Genomic DNA, 22,564 nt, shown 5'->3' with positions numbered 1-22,564 from the left:
TGGTTGCACCTGTGCATGTGAGTGAAGTGGACAGGTCAAAAGATTCATTCAACTCCAGCTGTTAACATCTGTGGAGCAGCAGGGATCAAAGCTTGCAGGTAGCTTCTTATTTTCAGCAGCTGCTGACTGCTGATGATGATTGGTGACGGTGGCAGGTCAGATCAGCAGTCATTCTTTTCATCGTTTTGAACTAGAACCTTCAGTATCTGGACTGAGTAGCTCTCTGTGAATTGTGAAAATGGTCAGACCTCAGGATGAGGTGAAAAGACAGACCGGTGTCTCAGTTTCTGAAAAGAGACAATACACTGGCTCATGTGTGTGTAGATTATTATTATTATATTATTATATTTAGAGAATCCTAGGGAGAGCAGTCATGTCCCAGGTGACAACGATTCAAAGAAAAGCAGAAATATGAATTTGGAGTTATTTTTAGCTCGGGATGATTTTCACAGTTGACTAAAAATAGGTCAATTAGTGACTTTTCCCTGCCTTCATCACAGACGTATTACGAGTACGTGTCCTCCTTTTATACTCATTCATGCCTCCAATCTCTTCTACTCATGTTAGCATATTTCGGTCAGTGCACTGTATATATTTATCACGCACAGGTCAATTTATCCAGTGCTCTTATTCCATGTGACAGATGTGAAGAAGATGTTCAGCATCAACACACACACACACACACACACACACACACACACACACACACACACACACACACACACACACACACACACACATACAGACTTTCATCTTCCACTGTTAGACCCCATACAGTATCATGACAATGGTAGCTCTACTTCAGTGACCTGTATTTGTAGTTGAGGTAGGAATTGAAGATCGGTGTGTGTCTCTGGATGAGAGGAAGTAAAATAAAATTTCAAAATAAAATGCAAAGCTGTTAGAGATAACTGTATATGAAAATAATAAATAAATTAGGTCAGAGATGTAGGAGTGTAAAGCATGATTGTTGTAGATGTGCTGCACACGTTGACTGTGTCAGGCGGGGACTGTTCTGAATGCACTTCACGTCTGTCGAGGAACGGCTCTTTGTGATGCAGTGCTGCCCACTGGTGGCTGTAAAGTGAAAGTGTGAAGTGATAGAAGGTCCTCCTGTGTCTTTGCTGTGTCTGTCTTCTTCTTCTTCCTCAGCATTGTAAACATGTGTTATACTTTGGCCAATTACCTAAAAATATTTTAAGAAGACGCAAGTATTTATTATGGATTTGTTATGGAGAAGCTGACATTTTCTTTACAGCTGCAAGGAAGTACTTTCCAGCCATACTGGGCCAAATGGATACAGTATTCTAATTAGAGCTGCAATGGTTAATTGAGCAACTGATTAATAATTGATTATTAAATTAATTGCTATTAATCACTAAACTGTTTTGAAAATTGATCCATCAGATTGAGTCATTCATTCATTTTCTGTAACTGCTTATTCCGTGAGGGTCGCAGGCTGCTGGAGTCTATCCCAGCTGACACTGGGTGAGAGGCGGGGTTCACCCTGGACAAGTCGCCAGTTCATCACAGGGCTACAACACATAGAGACAGACAACCACTCACACTCACACTCACACCTACGGGCAATTTAGAGTCAACAATTAACCTAGCATGCATGTCTTTGGACTGTGGGAGGAAGAACCCAGAGAGAACCCACGCGGACACGGGGAGAACATGCAAACTCCACACAGAAAGGCCCCGCCTTCGGATCGAACTCAGGACCTTCTTGCTGTGAGGCGGCAGTGCTAACCACTGCACCACCGTGTCACCCCAGATTGAGTCCTTTAAAAAAAAAAAAAGTCAAGATTCTCTGATTTCAGCTTCTTAAATGTGAATATTTTCTGGTTTCTTTACTCCTCTCTGACAGTAAACTGAATATTTCTGAGTTGTGGACAAAACAAGACATTTGAGGACGTCATCTTGGACTGTGGAAAACACTGACCACCTTTTTTCACCATTTTCTGACATCTGACAAAACAAACAACTGTTAATCGATGAATTCAGATAACAATCAACAGACTAATTGACTATGAAAATATCATTAGTTGCAGCCTTAATCCTACCGCAAAAATGCCAGACAGTGGTGTTTGGTGTTTTGTCAGAAATCAGAAACAAAATTGAAAGTGTCTGAAAGCCGGAGGGTGGAAGTGTTGGTAGCAGTTTGTTTTGAGATGGTGGAGAAGTAGTCTTTCCCTGGGTGGAAATATTTCCAGTATCATAAAATGACATGTAGGACATCAACACTGCTGGTTTCCTGATGTTTCTCGGGAGAGGAAACTGATGGTTTTAGAAGGAAGAGAGGACATTTTGGGGTGGGGACTAACACCAGGGTTTGTGTAGTCAGCTATTGTTCTCACACTGTTATTAGTTAAACACTAATATTTGTACTAGAATCAATTAGTAACAAGAGGAGCTACTAAAACACAGTAATTGTAGCCATAGTCACTGTATTGTCAGTGACTGACACTAACCTGTGTTTACAGTGTGTGTGTGTGTGTGTGTGTGTGTGTGTGTGTGTGTGTGTGTGTGTGTGTGTGTGTGTGTTGCAGCTTTATTTGCGTGCGTTCAGATCACTGATGTGTCCCACGTGTGGTATTGTTGAGTGTCTCTATTCAGTGTCCTGTGCTGCTGCGTTGGTCAGTTTAGTCCTGTCATCAGCTGCAGCGTCCTCTTTATCTCTCTATTCATCCTGTCTGTCTTTGTCTCCGTCTCTGTCCTCTCCCTCTCTGTCACTCTCTCCTCAAACACTTGTCACTTTACTTTAACAGAGTCTTCTTGAAATGAACGAGTGAGAACATCCAACAATCCAAGTATCACAGTATGAAACTAATGTAACTTGATTACTTTCCATTACTTTTGGATTATCTCAAATAAATGACTAAAATGTGGTGAAATTGTTTAGTCTGATATAGTGTTTTTAGGGCTGCAGCTAATGGATTAATTTCTCAATTAAACGATTAGTTGTTTGGTCCATGAAATGTTAGAAAATGATGAAAAATGTCTTATTTTGTCCACAACATTTCCTGTCAGAGAGGAGTAAGGAAACCAGAAAAAATTTACATTTAAAAATCTGAAAATTTGGGCATTTTTCATCAAAAAACATCTCAAAACGATTAATCGATTCTCTTCACTGGCAGTCTTTAAATATTCAGCAATTGATGTTTATGTAGCTTTTTAAATTTATTTTTATTTATTCTTTATTTTTTCAGTGTTCATTTCTACAGTTGGTTGACAATTTATGTTATATTCTATAACATGTTAAAGAATATTTTAGCTAAATATTCTTTATTTTCTGAAAGCAGCTTTGTGAGTTCCTTTGCATCGTCATATTGGTGCAAAATTGATGCACAGAGAAAAGATCTGTTTTCATTCCAGCTCAAAAATTAACTATATCAGCCACTACATGCTGATAATGGGTGAAAATTTCCCCTGTAAAATCTAAAAATATTGGCATATTTTAAATCCCATATTACTTGGACTCTATTTATGATAAAGTATGTGTTGATGGAAAAAACAAACAATATCAGCTGATATTAAGTTGCTGACTCTCAAAGATTGATATATCATCCTAAAAGTCTGTGTAATAATAATTTAAAATTTTGGATTTTGGTGGACCTATAAAGATTTTCACCTTTAATATTTTTACTCATCTCCCTGGCTTCTTGTTTTACAACCTGCCCCTAATTAACTGATAGTATTAAAATATTAAGCAGTTGACTGGTACTGAACAGTACTGATGTTTATTTAGGTGTATTTTCTTTCTTTGTACGGTCATATTGGTGCAAAATCCACAGGAAAGATCTGTTTTCATTCCAGTGCAACAATTCTCTATATCAGCCACCACGTATCGATAATAGGTGAAATTTCCCCCCCTAAAATCCTCATTGGTGTCAGTCTTAAAATCCCATATTGGTCAGGCTCTAGTTCTGTTAGAGTATGTGTTAATTAAAATAAAAAAAAATCAGCTGATATTAGGTAGTTAATTCCCAAATACTGATGTCAACCTAGAAATATAGTAATTTAAAATTGAGGATTTTAGAGAGTTGTAAATGATTATTTTCACACTTGACTGTAGCTTCAGTGACATGATTTATTGTTCCCAGTGTGTCCTGCAGGGATCATCTCCCTCTCTCTGTGTTCCTCTCTCTCTCGTCTTCTTTGCTGGTTGACTCGTTCCTCCCTCTCTCCTCTCTCTCTGTGTCTGAGTCTTCTCCTCTCAGACTGAGATCGTGGCTGACAGCTCTCTTTATTTACCTTGCTTTCTGCTCTCTCCTTCTTCTTCTTCTTCTTCACACTCATTCTCTTGCTCTCTCTCCCTCGCTCCTCGTTCTCTCTAAACTTTAGTGCTCATTTGTCCCCGACTGCAGAAAGTTTACAAGTTACTTTGCTGAAGTGGGTGAGTTGACTTGGGTCGAGTCACCAAGCCATGGAAATTTGACGACCTGGGAGTGAGACTCAATAATCAACTATCTTTGTCCAGAATAATTAATAAATTAATAAGTTAATAAACACAGATGCAATAATTTGCAAATCCTTTTTGACCTCTCTGGACCTGAGCTCATCTGAGGTGGACTTACACAAAGTGTTAAAGTGTGCTGTGGTCTGACGAGTGGAGCAGGAGGACATCATGTCCTCCGGGGCTAAAGAGGAAAAGGACCATCCAGATTGTTACCAGCGCTAACTTCAAAAGACAGCAGCTGTGATGGTATGGGGGTGTGTTAGTGCCCATGGCATCATGGGTAACTGTCACATCCGTGAAGGCCCCATTAATGCTGAAAGGTACATACAGGTTTTGGAGCAACATATGCTGCCATTCAGACGACGTCTTTTTCAGAGACGTCCCTGCTTATTTCAGTGAGACAATGTCAAGACACATTGTGGACGTGTTCCAACAGCGTGTCCTCATAGTAAAAGAGTTCAGGTACTAGACTGAGCTGCCTGCAGTCCAGACCTGTCTCCCATTGAGCAAGAATGAGAAAGAATTTCACTTTAAAACTTCAACAATTAGTGTCCTCAGTTCACAAACTCTGAATGTTGTTAAAAGAAGAGATGATGTATCACAGTGGTAAACATGATCCTGTCACAACATTTTTTGGAACACACTGCAGGTATCAAATTCAGAATGAGTGTATATTTATAAAAAAATAATAAAGTTAATAGGTCTGAACATGAAATATCTTGTCTTTGCACTGTATTCAGTTGAATATAGGTCCAAAGGTTTTTGCAAATCACTGCATTCTGTTTTTATATAGGTTTTGCACAACATGCCAACTTTTTTTGAAACTGGGGTTTCTACATTCTACCTACAGTAGAAGAAACAATGAATTCATAGATTTAATATGCAATTGATTAATTATTTTGACAAGTACTACAAGACGAGTCACAATGAGAATGTAAAGAGAATGTAATTTTTGAATTTCATTTGCACTGAAAAAAAGGTGTGATTTTTGCTGGGATCACTGTCAAACAATTACAATTTTTTAATATGTTGTAATATATTTTATCTGCGATTTAGATATTTCACTTGGCCATGTTGTGATTTTGATAATATATAGATTATTCTGTCTGCTCTGGTAGGTGCTCTGTTTGTGTATACCATGAACTAAATTGAATAGCGAGTCAGATAGCCAGAGAGAAACATTCCTCCTCACGGCCATCATGTGGTCAGTCGCCCTCATACCAGCGGTGTGCGCCTTGAGCTCCAGTGGAGACCTAACAGAGCTGAGGCATAAAGAATCAGGGCAGAACAGATGCATATTCTCCTCTGACTCACACATCACATTATGTTATTTTTACTCTGGCTTGACTCCTCCATGATTACGAGTCCTCACAGTCAGGAAAACACTGTCAAAAGTGCACAGATTGGTCACAATGCAACACTCGTTAAGTGGAGATGTACGCACGGCAACGCCGCAATAATGTTCACAGCAGTTTGTTGTGTTTCAGGCAGCACAACTGAGTAGGTTTGTTTTACAGTTGGAATATAGCAAAGGAATGGAAAGGTTAAGATGCAACGGAAAAAAAGAAGATGGTGGGAGAGAAGAGCGAAATAAAGTGTTAGAGAGGAGAAATAAGAGAAGTGAGGAGAGGAAAGGAAACAAGAGGCCAGAGGAGGACAGGAGATGAGAGATGCAGAGGCTGCTGGATGATGTTTGCATGGACGTCAGCCTCTTTTAGCATCTCCTCATCCCACTTCTCCCTCTTTATCTTCATTCTCCCTTTCTCTCGCTGTCTGTCGTTTTAGCTGCTCTCAGGTGTCAATGAAAAGAGGACTGAGGGGCTGACAGCACTGCTAGAGATGCTGCGGAGGGGATACAAGAGAAAGGACACGTGTGCGCACACACACACACACACACACACACACACACACAGAGTCTGGCATTCACATGCAGAGTTATTCAAGAAGCACAAACATTTATGCTAGTTGACAGTTTGGTTGTAATGTTTTACTCTCTCACACACTCACACTTTCATTTGAGCCACGTACACACAAACGCAGAGACATGCTCGTTTGTAGTTGTTCACAGTTTTACTGTAGTTAGCCTAGCTTAACATAAAAGCTGTGTCACAAATCACTCTCATGTTCATGCACTCAGTCACTATACCCAACAAATACTCAATAGTTTAGTAGTAAATTGGTGAAATGTTGCATGATGGCAATTTTCACTTCAGTGGACTTTGCATGTAGAGCTGGAGATCGGTGCCGAACCCAATGGGACCCGACAGGTTTGGGTTGGTTCTCACATATTTCATGGGTTCACATGAGGTTTGGGCTTTATTACTATTATTATTGTTTTTCATTTTATTTTATTGTATTTCATTTATTTAATTTTCCTCCCCAGTTAAGTTGTTTCCAATTTCCCCTCATGTATTGACCATGTTGCTGCCAACTCCTACCGTTTGGTGTAATTATTACTATTTTGTACTGCACATGTTTAATTTATGGCATATGTTCCCACCCTAATTTAGTATATTTTAGCCTTTGGTATTTAACCCAGGTGTATTTTATTTGAGTGTATAAGAGTGTGAGAGTGAGAGTGTGTAAATGTTCTGTCCTCAGACATGTTGCATGTAGATTGTTCACTTTTTTTCATTCATTCATTCATTTTCTGTAACCGCTTAGTCCGTAAGGGTCGCGGGGCTGCTGGAGCCTATCCCAGCTCACATTGGGCGAGAGGCAGGGTTCACCCTGGACAAGTCGCCAGTTCATCGCAGGGCTGACACATAGACAGACAACCACTCACACTCACATTCATACCTAGGGGCAATTAGAGTCACCAATTAACCTAACGTGCATGTCTTTGGACTGTGGGAGGAAGCCGGAGAACCCGGAGAGAACCCACACAGACACGGGGAGAACATGCAAACTCCACACAGAAAGGCCCTGCCCCAGCCGGGGAGCTGGGGGATCGAACTCAGGACCTTCTTGCTGTGAGGCAGCAGTGCTAACCACTGCACCACCGTGCCGCCCCTTTTTTTCATCACGGTTAAAGAACTGCTTTGTTAATGTTAACTCCTGTTCTTGCAACCTATCTGACTTCTATTCAGTTTAATGAAGGGAAAATAGGCTGTCTGATTTTTTTTTTGTTACCTGTCTCATGATGCATAGTGGGAAGCTTGTTAAGAAAAATGTCAGGCTGTAATCAGGCTTGGGCTGAAATGCTACTGAGAGTCAGGTTTGGGTCTTGTGGAATTGTAATTATTTTTCCATGGACAAGGAATTCATAGTAAGTCTCTTCCCTTTATGCATTGCCAGTCACTACTACCATATGGATGGTGTAGGGAGTTTCGGTCATAATTTCAGACTTAACTTAGAGGAAATAAAAGTCATAATAAGGTTTCCTTTGCTCTTTTGTTGTCCCTGGATCCAGGGGGTTTCTCACCAGGGCACTTCTTCGTGTTGTCAGGGCAGGTGGCGGAGGTGTGGGTCTGGTTGTTGCCCCTGTTGGCCAGCTGCCTCCGTCCGCTCTCCCTGTTCGGCGTCTCCAGGCGGGTCTTCCAAGGTGCCTTGTCCATTGTTGCTTGGGCCTGTCGCTGCCCCGTAGGAGTCTGTCCTCCCTCACAGGAGGTCTGCTGTTGCCTTTACACTGTGGGCATCACATTTAACCCTCAGTCTGAGCCTCATCCTGACTGGACGCCTGTAGCCCCACCTCCACCAGTGCTGCGAATCTGCTCAGCCTGATCCACTGTGTCAGGTTTGCTTGGAGTGGACAGGGGAGTCCTACTTCCATCATACTGTGTCTTCCTGCCCAGTGTGAACCTTAATCTGAGCACAGTGCAGCGACTTCACCCATTGCCTCTGGGTACCCAACTCTCTCGTGTCCTCCAGGGGGTGACAGAGGTTTACTGTCTTCTAGGTTTAGTTAGGTTTAGGTAACAAAATTAAAAAAAATGTTCATTTTTGACCCATGGTCACTTTATTTAAAAAATAAGAAAGGAAAAAATAAAATAAGGACATGATGAATACCTGGAATACTGAATGAAGAAATTAATCTAATGCAAAGATATTGAAAATAAAAACTCTAATCTCATATCCAATAGCTCCAGTGAAATTTCATTAATAATCCACACTCCATAAATAAGAACTGACCTCTCCTCTTGTTTTTGTCAACCTCATGTTTAATGGAAGGCTGTTCCACAGTTCTGCACCAGTGTAAGAAAACAGCCTCTGGCTACATTATTTACTTTAGGCATTATACATGACTGCACACGGGCCCTGGTATTGTAGTTGTGTTGTGTGTGCACAGAAAACTAGTGAAAAATGCTCATCCAAAGTTCCCAGAGCCCAAGAGGACATCTTCAAATTGCTTGTTGTGTTCAACCAAATGTATCACTTTAATATTAAACAGAGGCAACAAAAGCAGTAAATTCTCCAGATTTCAGGGGCTGGAACCAGAGAATGTTTGCTTGATCTTTTATTGTTGATTGTAGATTTGCTAATAGATTCATCAAATAGTGGTTTTAACACACACAGCTCAGCCAGTGTACCCTGGGTACCAACAGTAGCATCATGTGAGTCTTAAAGGAGGAGACAGGGAGACCCAACAAGCTGAGAGAGAGAGTAACATTGCTTACTGCTCCACCAATAGGCTGGACTGTGGAACACAGGGATGAGAGGAATGTGACTGAGAGAGAGAGAGAGTGTGTTGGGATGTCAGCAAATAGACCCAAGGGAGAGGGAGAGAGAGAGAGAGAGACAGAGAGACAGAGAGAGAGGCATGGCAGGGTGAGAGGAGGGAGGACTATACTTAGACAGCAATAAAGATAGTCAGCCAGAGCCAATGCTGCACTATAGTGCCAGCATGGAGGGGGACACACTGGATATCTTAACAGCAGCAGAAGCAGCAGCAGCGTGGGATTGTGTCCAATTCTAAAATCTGCTCTGACAACAAACTGCCTTCTCAGCTCAACTGGTGTAGAAATTCAACTGGTCCGGGATGGATCCACTTCTGAAATCCAGAGACGAGCCAAACTAGCCACTCCAGTGAGATGAGCGTGGTTTTTCTGACATGGGGGACAACTGTAATTTTAACTTCTAATGCCCTTTCACAATCAAAATGCAAGGATGCCACTAAAGCTAAAGAATTCCTCATCTAGAACTGTGAACTGGACTGAATGAAAGGTGAAAGAAGGCAAGAAGAGGTCAAGATTTGTCTATTTTGATCGCAGTAATTTGCCTTAAATTTCAAAGACGAGGAACAAGGCAAACCTAGATTGGTAAAAGAAAATGAGGACTAACTCAAGACAACATGGTAGAAAACTGGACAAAATATGACAAAGTCTGATCTAATCAAAAATTGAGTGCTGTCCCTGGCTTTGGACAGGATCGTCATGGCTTGACCCAATCTGACGCGGTCTGATGAGTTGCCCAAAGGAAGATGAATGATGAAGCTGAAGCTAAATCCAAGCAGGATCCAAGGATCTGAGGATTACAAATTCATACATTAAAGACTTGGTGTTCTGCTGACTGTGACACTAGAGGAGTAGACCAGCGCCTTTTCCTTTGATTTACACTTGATTGTCCCTTCTGGCCGAGATGCATCGAGCAGAGATCGTGCGGAGGTGACCGCATATCTCGGTTGTGGGGTCTGAAGCCTTGTGACCCTTGCTGTGTGCGTGTGTGTGTTAGTGTGTGTTGGCTGCACAGACAGTACATGTGCGTACGAATGTGGCGGTGCTATGCTGAGGGTGTCGGGTGTCGCGCCAGCTCCGTCGGGCCACGAGTGGCGATTCCAGTGTTCTGTCGGGGTGGACTGTAGCGACGCCGAACCTCGCTGCATCTGGCTGGCGGTTTTGAGGGGTGTCTCACCTCGCGCCTCACCACGGCCGACCCCAATTGCCTCGCCAAGAAGACGGGGCTCCCGTAGGGTCATACAGCGCCATCGCTTATCCTGGGTAACTGATTTCTTTTCAGTTTCTTCGTCATTTTCAGGTTTCTCTTTCAATTTTCTTGTCAGGATTGAAAATAATCTAAAACATGCTTTAGATCATCAGTGGACACTTTGGACACAAATTCCTTTAGAAGTAACAGAAGGGGCATGTAATCACACCTCTTTAAGTGGGAAGTTCTTGCAAAAGCATGATCACACAAGGAGACAATAGGACAGTTTAAGTGTTGATATTAAAGTTATTAATATGTCTGACACATTCTTGCGCTCTTTCTATTAGCAATAGTCTCCAAACACATTTTTTCAAGTAAAGAAAACTAATTTTTATACCATCAATGTACAAAATTTTTGGATGTATTGGATCTCCAAACATCAGCTTAGAGGGAACACCTGGTGTTGATGCCCCCTTTTTTCCTAAATGTGGGGTTTAACAGGTTGTCTTCTTATCTGTCACTGCGTCAGATAAGGAGCCTTTGTAGTGCCTGACATTCATTTTATTTTCTGATGTCCCTCATCTATTGGGTCAGGCTATAATTTGACTGATAGTGCATACTATTATTCCAGCATTAGACCTTTCTATCCACTATAATGATAAGAGAAACAATCATATTTGGCTGCAAATCATCAGTGACACTGGTTTGGTTCTGAGACTCATGGTCTTCATTAACCTGGGAACCAGATCAATCTGCTGACCTCATGTTTTTCATTTGCTCTGGCAGATATGTCAGGCCACCCCTTCCATTCTGACAACATTCCACTACCCCTGGATCAGATCATGCCAATCTCAACCATTTATTTAATATAGGGCAGGTTGTATATGATGAGAAGTGTCACTGGTCTAGATTTGAAACATCATCCCACCTGTGTCCAGTCAGCAGGTCCGTTCAGAGCAACGCCTCAGGCTCTCGATACTCAGATCAAACTGTCAAACTAGGCAGTGCTGATCAAATATGGATCAAGATTGTGTTACAACATTGTCTATTTCTTCCCTCAATTGTTTCTGAAAAAAAATGTGTACTGTGTAGCTGTAATATGAGAAAGATTGCAGGTAGGTCATGCTTTGTCACTCTGATTGGTTGTAGGTCTATTCAGTTACATCCAGAGGCAACTGGATAGACCTGGTCTGCACTAGTTCGTAATGTTCTTGGAAACTGAAAATAAACTGAAAGTGAAAGCTTAGAGTTCACTTCAATTATAAACAGGATAATGCAACCAACAGCTTCTGTAGTAGGTTCTTTTTGCAAAACTTTGTGCACATATATAAAAATTTCATTACCAAACTTCTTAAAGTTACATTCAAGCAGCTGAATATCACATGCACATTTTCTTGTAAAATACCTCAAGTCTCAACTTGTTCCAAAGCAAAGCAGTCGATGTGTTGATGCTGTGTGGGGTGAAAGGAGCCATTTCAAAACGCCCCCTTTAAAATCTGACAGTCCTCTGCAGCCCACCCAGACCTTTAATGACGAATCTGATCAACTAGACTAATCAGACCAGTGACTAGATATGTGATTCGTTCTGGTATTAATGTGACAGGTCACCAAATACAGTATAACACCTGTTAAACTAGGTCAGATAATTAAAAAAAACATAGATGTATGAATTGAGATTGCAATTTTTTTTTTTTTAATTAGTTGTGCAGCCCAGTATAGTGGACCAGTGTTGGAATCTGTCTGACGTCCATCCTGTTCGTATTAGATGTAATGCAGCTCTAAAAACAGCCGCGGCTGTCATCGTTTTGAAGGCTCCTCATCTCCTGTCTGATCTGATCTCTGTGGACAGGTGTGTTTCCTCCGGGAAGCTTCTTCCGCCATCTTGCTTTAACCTTTCCTGTCTACTCCGATCAGTGCAAGAGAAGGACGACATTATTGACCGTCCCTTGTCCTTTTCCGCCACGCGGGTGTCCTGCTTTTATCACAGGGGAGGCCAAAGTTGATGTCATTGAGGTGACTTTAACGGCTGCACCGCGGAGTGGAACAGAATGGCTATTAGCAGCCTGTCATCGTGCACAGATTGGAGGAAGATTCAGCACGTGGTGTTTGATTCATTCCAGTGTGTGTGTGTGTGTGTGTGTGTGTCATATCTGTGTGCCTCCTGTAGAGGTTATGTAATGTAGCACTGAGGGGGCCTGTTGACTTGCAGAGGGGAAGGGAGATGAGGCTGATGCCCTCACACAGATTCATGTAGCTTTATATAAAACCTCATGTGTGAATGTATATGTGGGTGTGTGTAGTCGTGCTTTTACATCATCTGTTCAAGTATGCATCGAGGCTCACACCTTTTTTTAAAGTGCCTGCCCTTTGCCAAACAGTTTCTAAGGACACCTTCTCAGATGGTTCTGTGTAACAAATCATCTGGTGGTGAAAAACTGTTGAAAATTGTTGATGAGTGTTCCAAAGTCCAGGATGATGTCCTCAAATGTCTTGTTTTGTCCACTACACAAAGATAATCAGTTTATTGACATAAAGGACTACAGAAGCTATAAAATATGAATATGTTAAGAAGCTGAAATCAGACAATTTGGACATTTTTATTTAAAAAATAACAATTAATTGATTAGCAAAATAGTTGATTAATAATAGATTAATTGTTGCAGTTCTACATACACTCATACACAGTATACCTAATTTTATTGCAACCCAACTCACACTTAAAGGGACTCATAAGGATAATGTTAGTATTAATTCTTAAAACTACAGAAAGAAAAACACAGACAGAGCAGAGAACTGTGTCACAGAGAGAGCTGGCAAAAAAAATCACACCGTTCAATAAAACACATTGTGGCATGTTGGCATTTCACACTCGGGTTGGGTGGGCGAGTCAGGTGAGTGTGTGTGAGTGAGAGAGACGGGGAGAGAGAGGTAGGCCTGTGACAGCATCTCACCTCTGTGTGTATAGTCACTCATGTGTGAAACGTCACCTGCAGAGATGTCGCATGACGAGGAATCTAACACTACAGTGTACCCAACCAGCTCTCTCTCTCACACACACAGAGAGAGATATGATGACTTCATGCTCCGTGGCTTCGCATAACACACCCACAGCCACACACACACACAAAGAAATGTCAGTGGGCAGGAATTCTCTGAGGTTATTTCATTGTGTTTGTGCAGCCTGATGGTGAGGATAATATATGTTATGCAATGCTGTTAGAGTGGGTCCTTAAAAAGTTTGAAAAAGTCAGTCTGAAGTGTAACGCTTAAAGGGATAGTTTGGGTTATTTGAAGTGGGGTTGTGTGAGGTATTTATCTATAGTCGGTGTATTAAATGTGATCTGTGGAAAATAATTGGGCAATTTAATGCTACAACTCCAATGCAAATGCTGGAAAAGCTTTTCAACCTGTATTCAATTGAATACAACACAAAGACAAGATATTTAATGTTCAAACTGATTAACTTTATTGTTTTCTGTAAATACACACTTGTTCTGAATTTGATGCCTGCAATACGCACGAAAAAAGTTGTGACAGGATCATGTTTACCACTGTGAAACATCTACATACATCTTCTTTTAACAACACTCAGTCAGAGTTTGTGAACTGAGGACACTAATTGTTGAAGTTTTAAAGTGAAATTCTTTCTCATTCTTGTTTGATATACGACTTCAGCTGCTCAACAGTCCGGGGTCTCTGTTGTTGTATTTTGTGCTTCATAATGAACCACACATTTTAATGGGAGACAGGTCTGGACTGCAGGCAGCTCAGTCTAGTACCTGAACTCTTTTACTACGAAGACACGCTGCTGGAACACGTGTACAATGAGACTGAAATAAGCAGGGATGTCTCTGAAAAAGACGTTGTCTTGATGGCAGCACATGTTGCTCCAAAACCTGTATGTACCTTTCAGCATGAATGGTGCCTTCATAGATGTGACAGTTACCCATGATGCCATGGGCACTAACACACCTCCAATACCATCACAGCTGCGGTCTTTTGAAGTTAGTGCTGGTAACAATCTGGATGGTCCTTTTCCTCTTTAGCCCGGAGGACATGATGTCCATGATTAGTGAAAACAATGTGAAATGTGGACTCATCAGACCACAGCACACTTTTCCACTTTGCGTCAGTCCATCTCAGATGAGCTCAGGTCCAGAGAAGTCTGCAGTGTTTCTGGATGTTGTTGATATATGTCTTTCTCTTTTGTAGATGCAGCGACAAACTGTGTTTACTGACAACAGTTTATGAAAGTGTTCCTGAGCCCATGTAGTATTGCAGCATATTTAACATAGTTTTTAATGCAGTGCTGTCTGAAGGATCAAAGGTAACAGATATTCAGTGTTGGTTTACAGGTTTGCCCCTTACATGCAGAAATTTCACCCTGCAGTTTTGTGTTGAGAAACATTGTTCTTAAACCGTTGGACTAATTGACCGCCATCTGTTACACTGACTGGGTACCTCATGATACCCCTGTTCAAAAAACCCGAACTCTCCCTTAAAATATAGTTCAGTTTGATGATGTAATTCTTTCAGCGAGTTATGCAGGTTTCTATTCAGCTACAAATTAACCAGTTATTTTCACTTGTTTGACCATATAATGGAAAAATCAATGTACAGTAATTGGCTTCCCTTTGTGGAAAGTGTGTGTCTCTTCCCTGCTCTGATTCAAACTATTCTTAGAGGCGAAGGTTTCCCTAAAACACGCCTCTGAAGGGCTCGGCCATCCACTTCCTGCCTCAAGAAACAGACTTCCTGTTGTTTTCGTAACTGGCTGAGTCGAGTTTGACTGTTTTTTTGTGTCTAATGAAAGTGCGTGCTTTTCGTTTCTGTGTGTCGGTGTGTATGCTGGTAAATACCCAAGAGTCGATGTTTTCATTCCCTCCATGATGGCGAGAGTGATAGTTTTATGATCCATCCAACATGCAACAGGACTGCAGACTAATCATTTCTGGTTAAAGTACTTATAAGGGCTATGGTGATTCAGCATAGTATTGCAGTATTTTGCATGGTGGCATTGTATTGATACATTGCCGTCAAGTATCAATCTTTTATTATAGAAATTATAATATATACTCTTATTATAAAGTGGAACATCCAGCAGCTAAAGAGACAAATATTGTCCTCAGGAGTTGGTGGAGACCAAAACAGAGCTAAAAGATGGTTAATAAATATCTCTTCTTCATTGGGTGTAAAGAAACACAATTCCAGATGAATTATGATGTTGCCCATTATCTGCAGGATAAATAAGCAACTGTTTGCTAATGCATTAGCTTCAGTTCCACAACTTTTTGCGTATGTCTTCCCTATTTAGAGTTTTGTTCTGCTCTCTAGTGATGTCCAAAATCTGTGGAGGCCTACTTCTTCTACCTAATAGAACATTAGTACAGAGTTCCAGCAGTGGCACTTGGGTCAGCTGATCGGCTATCAGCTGTTTCATTCATGCACCATCAGTGGTTCAGACATCAGCTGACTCTGATGGTTTGAAGCCTTTAGTGTTGCTGAATTTAACAAATATATGTCTGTTTATTCACACCAGACCCTAAAGATCAGTGTTGGTATTTAGATAAAAATAGTTTCCAGGCATGCTGGAGCTACTGTATATCGTCTTCTCAAGGTTAAACATCATGTGAATTAGCAACTGAATTATGTTCAGTGTTGGAGAACCCACTGTGTTTGTGCGTCTGAAACACTGGCTTCATTCTCACCTCGTTCAGCCTATAGAAACATCGGTGGATGTTTTTAGTCACACTCTTTGTCTATTGTTCGTATGATTTTCCATATCTGTGTTTATGAGCCCTAATAATTTCCTGTTGTTCCGTGACTGATATTTATAGGCTGTATATATTTTTAACTCCGCCATTGTTGGCTGGAGGTAATAAATGTGATTATAGGTGAGGTTGTCGGTGAAAATAGAGCTTCCTCTTCAGAGAGAGGAAGTCTCAGAGAAATTCCTGGCATCGGTGGAATTCGACCCTGGTCGGATCTGGGCAGAGTCCTCAGTGAATGGACCAGATACGCCCACATCCACCCACTCACGCTTCCTTTATATGTATTCAACGATGGATGAATACTCAGTCACACACAGGAGCTGGATGGCGAACCCTCAGAATGATTCTTGAGATGTATTTTAAGACTCACACGGTAAAGTCTTGTCAGTTTTCATGCCGTCCCAAGAGGAAAAGGGAAACTTATTGATCTAAACATTTTCTCCTCTCAATAGGCTAAAGGGCGGAGAGATGGCATGGTGTCGTCCAATGAAAATAGGCGCCGGCCGCTGTCGACGGGTGAGGTGGAGAGCATGTCCTGGCAAGGCCCACGGACCATTTTCCTCCAGAAGAACTCACAGGGATTTGGCTTCACCCTGCGCCACTTCATCGTCTACCCACCAGAGTCCTCCCTCCACAGCCTCAAGGTGAGCACACTACTCTCTGGTCTTTTAGAGTTATAAAGATACATTTACATGGACTTTGCTCAACTTAACCATCTAAAAAACTGTGACACACATATTCTGCTCCCATACACAGCCCACATCATGACTCAGTTATGCAGTACTGCTGTTTATTCAAACTTTTTTCACACACAACTTTTAGCAGCATTTTTGACTGCTCAGCACCATTCACACATCCTCAATGACATTTTAATCAATTGCATAAATATCACTCACACATGTGTCATTCTTCCTTGAGCTTAAAATGACTCCACACAACTAACTTGGTGGCACATCTCACTCATGTTCTAGCTACTGCTCATGTGACTGTTTGTTACTGTGACATATCTCTCTTTATAGCATGTTGCTCAGAGTTTAGTTTAGCACTGACATGATAGTTTAGGCTCGGATCACACTTTGTTTTCCACCAATATCCAATCCAGTGATTTTTGCCATTATCAGACTGATGTCAATGCTGAATATTCCCTTGTTCTGCGCATGGGGAGACCTGTGGAACAACTTTAGTACACCAGTGACTCCTGTGTTTTTGGCAATGACTTTCACCCCTGTGGAAACATGAAAGCATCATCACCAAGAATACAGAGGCTAATAAGACACACACATATACAGTCAACAACTTAAAAATTGTATATTACGAAATTAGGCAGTATGGTTGGACGATGGCCATAATGAAACATCATCGAATGAAGGTTTTTGCAGGGGGTCTCACAACAGAAAAGCCAACTTGCTCATCAGCTCAGTGCTGTAGTGACTGTAGCTGTTTCACTCAGTCAAGAAAATTTTCCAATGAAGGGAGCAGACAGATTGACTCCCATATCCCCGCCAGCGAGCGTGAAATACAGCCCTGTGCTGGCTTTAAAAGGGCCTTGTTGCCCGCACCACATGTCTGTAACTCAGTTGTGTCGAGCTTTAAAGTTAGCCAGTTAGCTTTACTGAGGAAGCTAAGCTATGACAACAATTGAAAGACGCACACTTGACAGCTGCCCGCTGAAAACATACACAGCTGCCACCAGTGTTACCAAGTGTCTTGTGTTCACCTTACGGTGACAATTAATTAATAAAATTATAAACTGGACATGGAGATGAGAAGTTAGTGCAGTGACTGATTGATTGATTGATTGATTGATATTTTTATTGTAAGAACAAGTCTGAAATTCATCTTGAATCACAGCAGCTCCACTTGCAGCATCATAGATAACAAACATTAGGAAAAGAAACATAAAACATACAATTAATATGACATTATAGTCACAAAAATAAAGACAAGAGACAATAATACACTACATTTAACAGTATCAACACAGGATGACATTCAAGGCCTCTTAACATACATTTAATCTGGGATTGAGCTCCATATTTCATTTAAAGTTTTTCAGTCTAACCTTATTGAATCTCAGGATCATGTATCTCTGGTTGGATGGTAACATGGCTGGGATCAGAAACAATGTTGTTTGCCAATCTTAATATGTTATTATGGTTGGCTGATTCATAGGGTTTTTCCAAAGGTTGGCCTATAATCTTTGAGCAGATTTTCATTTGGTGGAGCCGTTTTGACTTCAGAGCAGTGGACAAACACTTGTACCATGTAGCATTACAGTCCGTAAAACACTCAGAATCATAGAAGTGAAAAGTAAAAAGCAAACTAAGAATTTGTTTACTAAAAGACCTAAGACCTAAGGCAGCGGAAAATAAATTCTTTGTTTTATCTTTTGCAGACAAGTTCAGTGTGATGACCAGCAGCAGCTTCTTTTTTCCGTCTCTTAGAAGTCAAAAATAGAACAAAACTCCTGACTCACGGCAACTCTGAGGGGGCGACCTTACTCAAATAAAAAAGGCTTTTAAGACATGATGTTACGATGGAGAGGGCTCGACCATCACTCAAAGCATGTAAACATGAGAGAAAATAAGCATAATGCATAATAGTGTTCATTATAGATGAGAATTAATGTTGTGGTCGTGATAATGGTTTTAACCCGCTTTTTAAAAATGACAAACCATCATGACCTAATTCACAACAGGCCTCATCAATAAATCTTAAGAGAGTTAATTTGTGCAAAAATGAACGTTTCTGACCATTTTTACTGACATTTTCACATCACCTTATATTAATTTGACACATGCTCATACTTTATAAATGAAAAATGAATGTATTTGGACTGTGTCAACAGGTTATATAATTGTTTTTATTTTCCTCACCAACAACACAAACCTAAAAAAATACAACTCAAAATTTCAAGGCAAACTTACTGATATAGATTATTGAGTTTTGAATAAAACTCAAACTCTTGAGTTTTAAGATAAACTAACAAAAGTTTTGCCAGCCTAGTTGAGATAATTTACTTTTCTTCTTTAGATAAAGTTGAATCTTTAAAGTATAGAAACTATTATCCCAAATTATCCCAACAAAACATTATTTAGTTGGTAAAACTTTTCTTAAAGCATAAGAGTTTGAGTTGTGCTCAAAAGTGTATTGAAGTAAGTTACCTTGAAATTTTGAGTTTTCTTAACTTTTTCAATTTTACTGTGCAAGACATTTTACCGTACTTCTTAAATGATACAAAATAAAATTCCTAAGTGCACTTAGGCATTTAGGAATTAACAGGCTCTTTATTCTCTCATCAGTAAAACAATATACACTATACATATATACATATATATACAATATACATTTTGCAGATTCTTTTCTGTAGTCTTTAATTTATTTGGTGACCCAAATAAACTCTCCTATGACCCAAGTGTGGGTCACGACCCAGTCTTTGGGAACGACTGTTCTGTGGATACTGTGCTGACTTTGTCTAAGCCTAAATCACTCTGATGATTTTCGCAAGGTGATACAGCCACACAGACTTCTGGGTAGTGTAGTACTTTAGAAAGTGTGGTTGGTGTTGTGTAGCAGCAGACCTCAGTCTGTGTGCAGAGCCCTTTGTGTGTCCAGGTCAGGAATGAGCCAACTCAGCGAAGCATCAAAGCCTGCAGATAGAGCCAGCCAGCAGGCCTGCCAGTCAGTCAGACAGACAGACAGACAGATGGACAGACAGGGAGTCACTATGTCAGTCAGTGAGACAGTCAGACACTCGGTCAGTCAGGCAGCTGAGCAACAGGCAAATCCGTCCAGTCAGCTGGAGTCAGTCTGACCTGTGTAGGAGTGGAGCGGAGCAGCGCCCTCCTGTGGTCCTCCTCTGCTCTAACAGCTGCTCTCTGTTTGTCCCACAGGATGAAGAGAACGGAAATGCAACTGGAAAAGGTGAGTGTTTCTGCTGACCTCATCAGCCACACAATGATCAGCCACTTAAGTCTGATGAATCAGTATGACAGGTTCTTGTAAGTGTCTCTACAGCACATGCACTCATTAGGATCAATTGTGTTCTGTTTTATGATGGACGAATGGTCAGGATGTGTGTTCATGTGTGGGAACTTTTTCTTTCCATGTGTAGGTGGAGCTGATTCAACTTTGTGGGTTTTGCTGATATTTTCGGTGCAGGAAACTGTGTGTACACATAATCTGTATTGTCTGGGTGTGTGTGTGTTTAAGCAGTGTGTCAGCGGTCTCGTTTGGAGCCGATGGACACCATCTTCGTGAAGAGCGTCAAAGAAAATGGCCCCGCTCAAGAAGCTGGACTGTGTACAGGTAAAAGACAGAGCTTGGGTCATCACACTCACTAAAATCTCTTTAATTCGACTCTTCTCACTGTCCAGCTGCCTAAATCTGCCTTAAGCCTTCATTACACCAAGTGCTCACAGCTATAAACTTAACAAGCAGCAGCAAGTACATCCTCCTATTTTTTGCCCTGTCTTTTTTTTCTCTCAGGCTTTATACAGATGGCCAGTGTGTGAGTGACTGCAGCTAATCTCACATACTGCTGGACCCATCATCCTCAAATTCTTTGTGCACATTTATGACTGTACACGCTCTTGTGGCTGCAGTGGTATTGACTTACTCCTCTTACTGGCAGATAGAGGCTGCAAATCATCAACAACTGCTAAGCTAAAAACAAGGCTTACCTCATCTGCTGCAGGCCACATTTTGGTCTTTGTCATGGCTCAAAAACTGATATCCACAAAAAAGTTTGGTCATTCTCTTAAATCAGAGCATCTGCAGATTAATTCCTACCTGATATATTATGATCCACTTAAGTTACACATGATAAGAGTAGAATAAATCCCAGCCGTCTTCACTGTACTTCATTGGTCACTGATGTATGTCAACGCTAAGCGTCTCACTTGATTCTAAACCAATTTTCATGAAATTTGATTTGTTATAAACATGAAAAAATTAACATGATGGTGGTTACTTGTTAGAATTAAATTCAGTTACTGAAGGTGATCTAATCCACTCAGTGCAAAAATATGAATCGTCTGAATAGCCACAACTTCCACTGGAACATTATAGTATTTGAAATTTCAGCTTTTGTTAGTTCTTCCAAAAAGCTATATTTCTATATCTGTTATAACATTGTAAAGGTGCCTGGTTGCTTGTAATGTTGTAAATAAATAAGAATATTAAAACTGAGAAGTTTGGATTTATCAGCCTGTTTATTGTTTCTTTCTTAAGTTTACACAGTTAGGTGAACCCAGGATGTCTGGTTACAATACCATTAGTATTATGTACATCTCACAGAAAACTGAGACTATACTTGCAAATCTTCTCTGGTTGCATCTGGCAGTTGTGGTAGCAAGGTGCTTCACTGTCTGTTGCCTGGCGGAGATCTGCACTCTACTGAGCGACCTCTTCTAGTTTTTTATAACACCAGAGGTCACAAATGCTGCATAACTTGCTGTTGGTTACCAGAATTTGATTTTCCATCATGGGTCTTGATGATGCAGTGTGACAGCCACCAGGACTGTCCAATCAGTTAGTTACATGTCAGTCTGTTTAACTAAAAATGTTATTTATTCTACATTTGTATTTACAGTTAATATTCTGTTAAAATGACACTAGAGTTGAACATCAATAAAAGTTAGTTTACAAAAAGGAAATATGCAATATAACATTGTTATAAAGTATGGGTGGGTTTTTGTTACCTCGTGGGGACCCTGGTATAATCACCACTATGTTGGACCAGTAGTCCTCATGGGGACCAAACATCATTTCTACAGTCCAGGATTAAGGCTAGGAGGCAGGGTTAAGGTTAGGGTTAGGTATTATTTGGTTATGGTTAAGGTTACTGTAGGGTTTGAGTTAGGTTGTCCACAGTGAATGGAAGTCACTACAATGTCCTACCAAGGATAGCTGTGCAAACATGTGTGTTTGTGTGTCTCCAGGGGACAGGCTGGTGAAGGTGAACGGGGAGAGCGTTCTGGGGAAAACCTACTCTCAAGTGATCGCACTCATCCAAAACAGGTGGGACACTGGAGTTTATAAATCATCTCTTATGTTCACATCTGACCTGCTACTTACCTTGTTCATTTATTTTGATCTTTTTTGTAGTGAAAACATTTTGGAGCTCTCTATTATGCCAAAAGATGAGGATGTGTTGCAGTTGGTAAGTGTGAGTATTATCTTTCTTCTATTTTCTCTTCTTTCCTTCTTTTCACCTTGTTACCACTGCAGTTAGCTAGGCTGTTCACGTATAGTAATAGCATCGGATGTATTTCACTTATAATTCCTGTAGCTGCTCATTGAAGTTTAACTTCAGAACCTGGAATGGAATTGTGCATGGGTAGAGAGGAGTGTACCATTAACGTTCGACAACAGTATTAGTTTGTGTAGACGGATATAAAAGAATGCATGAAAGTAACAGCCAATAAAAGAAGCCAAAAAAAAAAAAGACTGGGATTTCTGCATGAAA

The 22,564-nt window shown here is 40.8% G+C and overlaps 1 protein-coding gene across 7 annotated transcripts in view; it reads left to right on the top strand.

Annotated features, from left to right (window-relative positions):
- Positions 1–22,564, top strand: part of LOC146312467 (rho GTPase-activating protein 23-like) — an 85,775-nt gene that overhangs the window by 45,326 nt on the left and 17,885 nt on the right. For 2 of the 7 annotated variants that reach the window (XM_084741546.1, XM_084741545.1), the window contains exons 2-6: positions 16,548–16,739; positions 19,989–20,019; positions 20,308–20,403; positions 22,038–22,116; positions 22,204–22,264. In XM_084741546.1, the coding sequence (XP_084597672.1) occupies positions 16,548–16,739; positions 19,989–20,019; positions 20,308–20,403; positions 22,038–22,116; positions 22,204–22,264 (459 nt within the window). Of the gene's footprint in view, positions 1–16,385; positions 16,469–16,547; positions 16,740–19,988; positions 20,020–20,307; positions 20,404–22,037; positions 22,117–22,203; positions 22,265–22,564 lie in introns of those variants that run through there. The other 5 variants (XM_084741544.1, XM_084741543.1, XM_084741540.1 and 2 more) reach the window with 5 other exon arrangements.

Source organism: Lutjanus erythropterus, chromosome 17, assembly GCF_056507025.1.
Source record: "Lutjanus erythropterus isolate fLutEry1 chromosome 17, fLutEry1.hap2, whole genome shotgun sequence".
Lineage (NCBI taxonomy): Eukaryota > Metazoa > Chordata > Actinopteri > Lutjaniformes > Lutjanidae > Lutjanus > Lutjanus erythropterus.
This window is presented reverse-complemented; position numbering and strand designations above follow the sequence as displayed.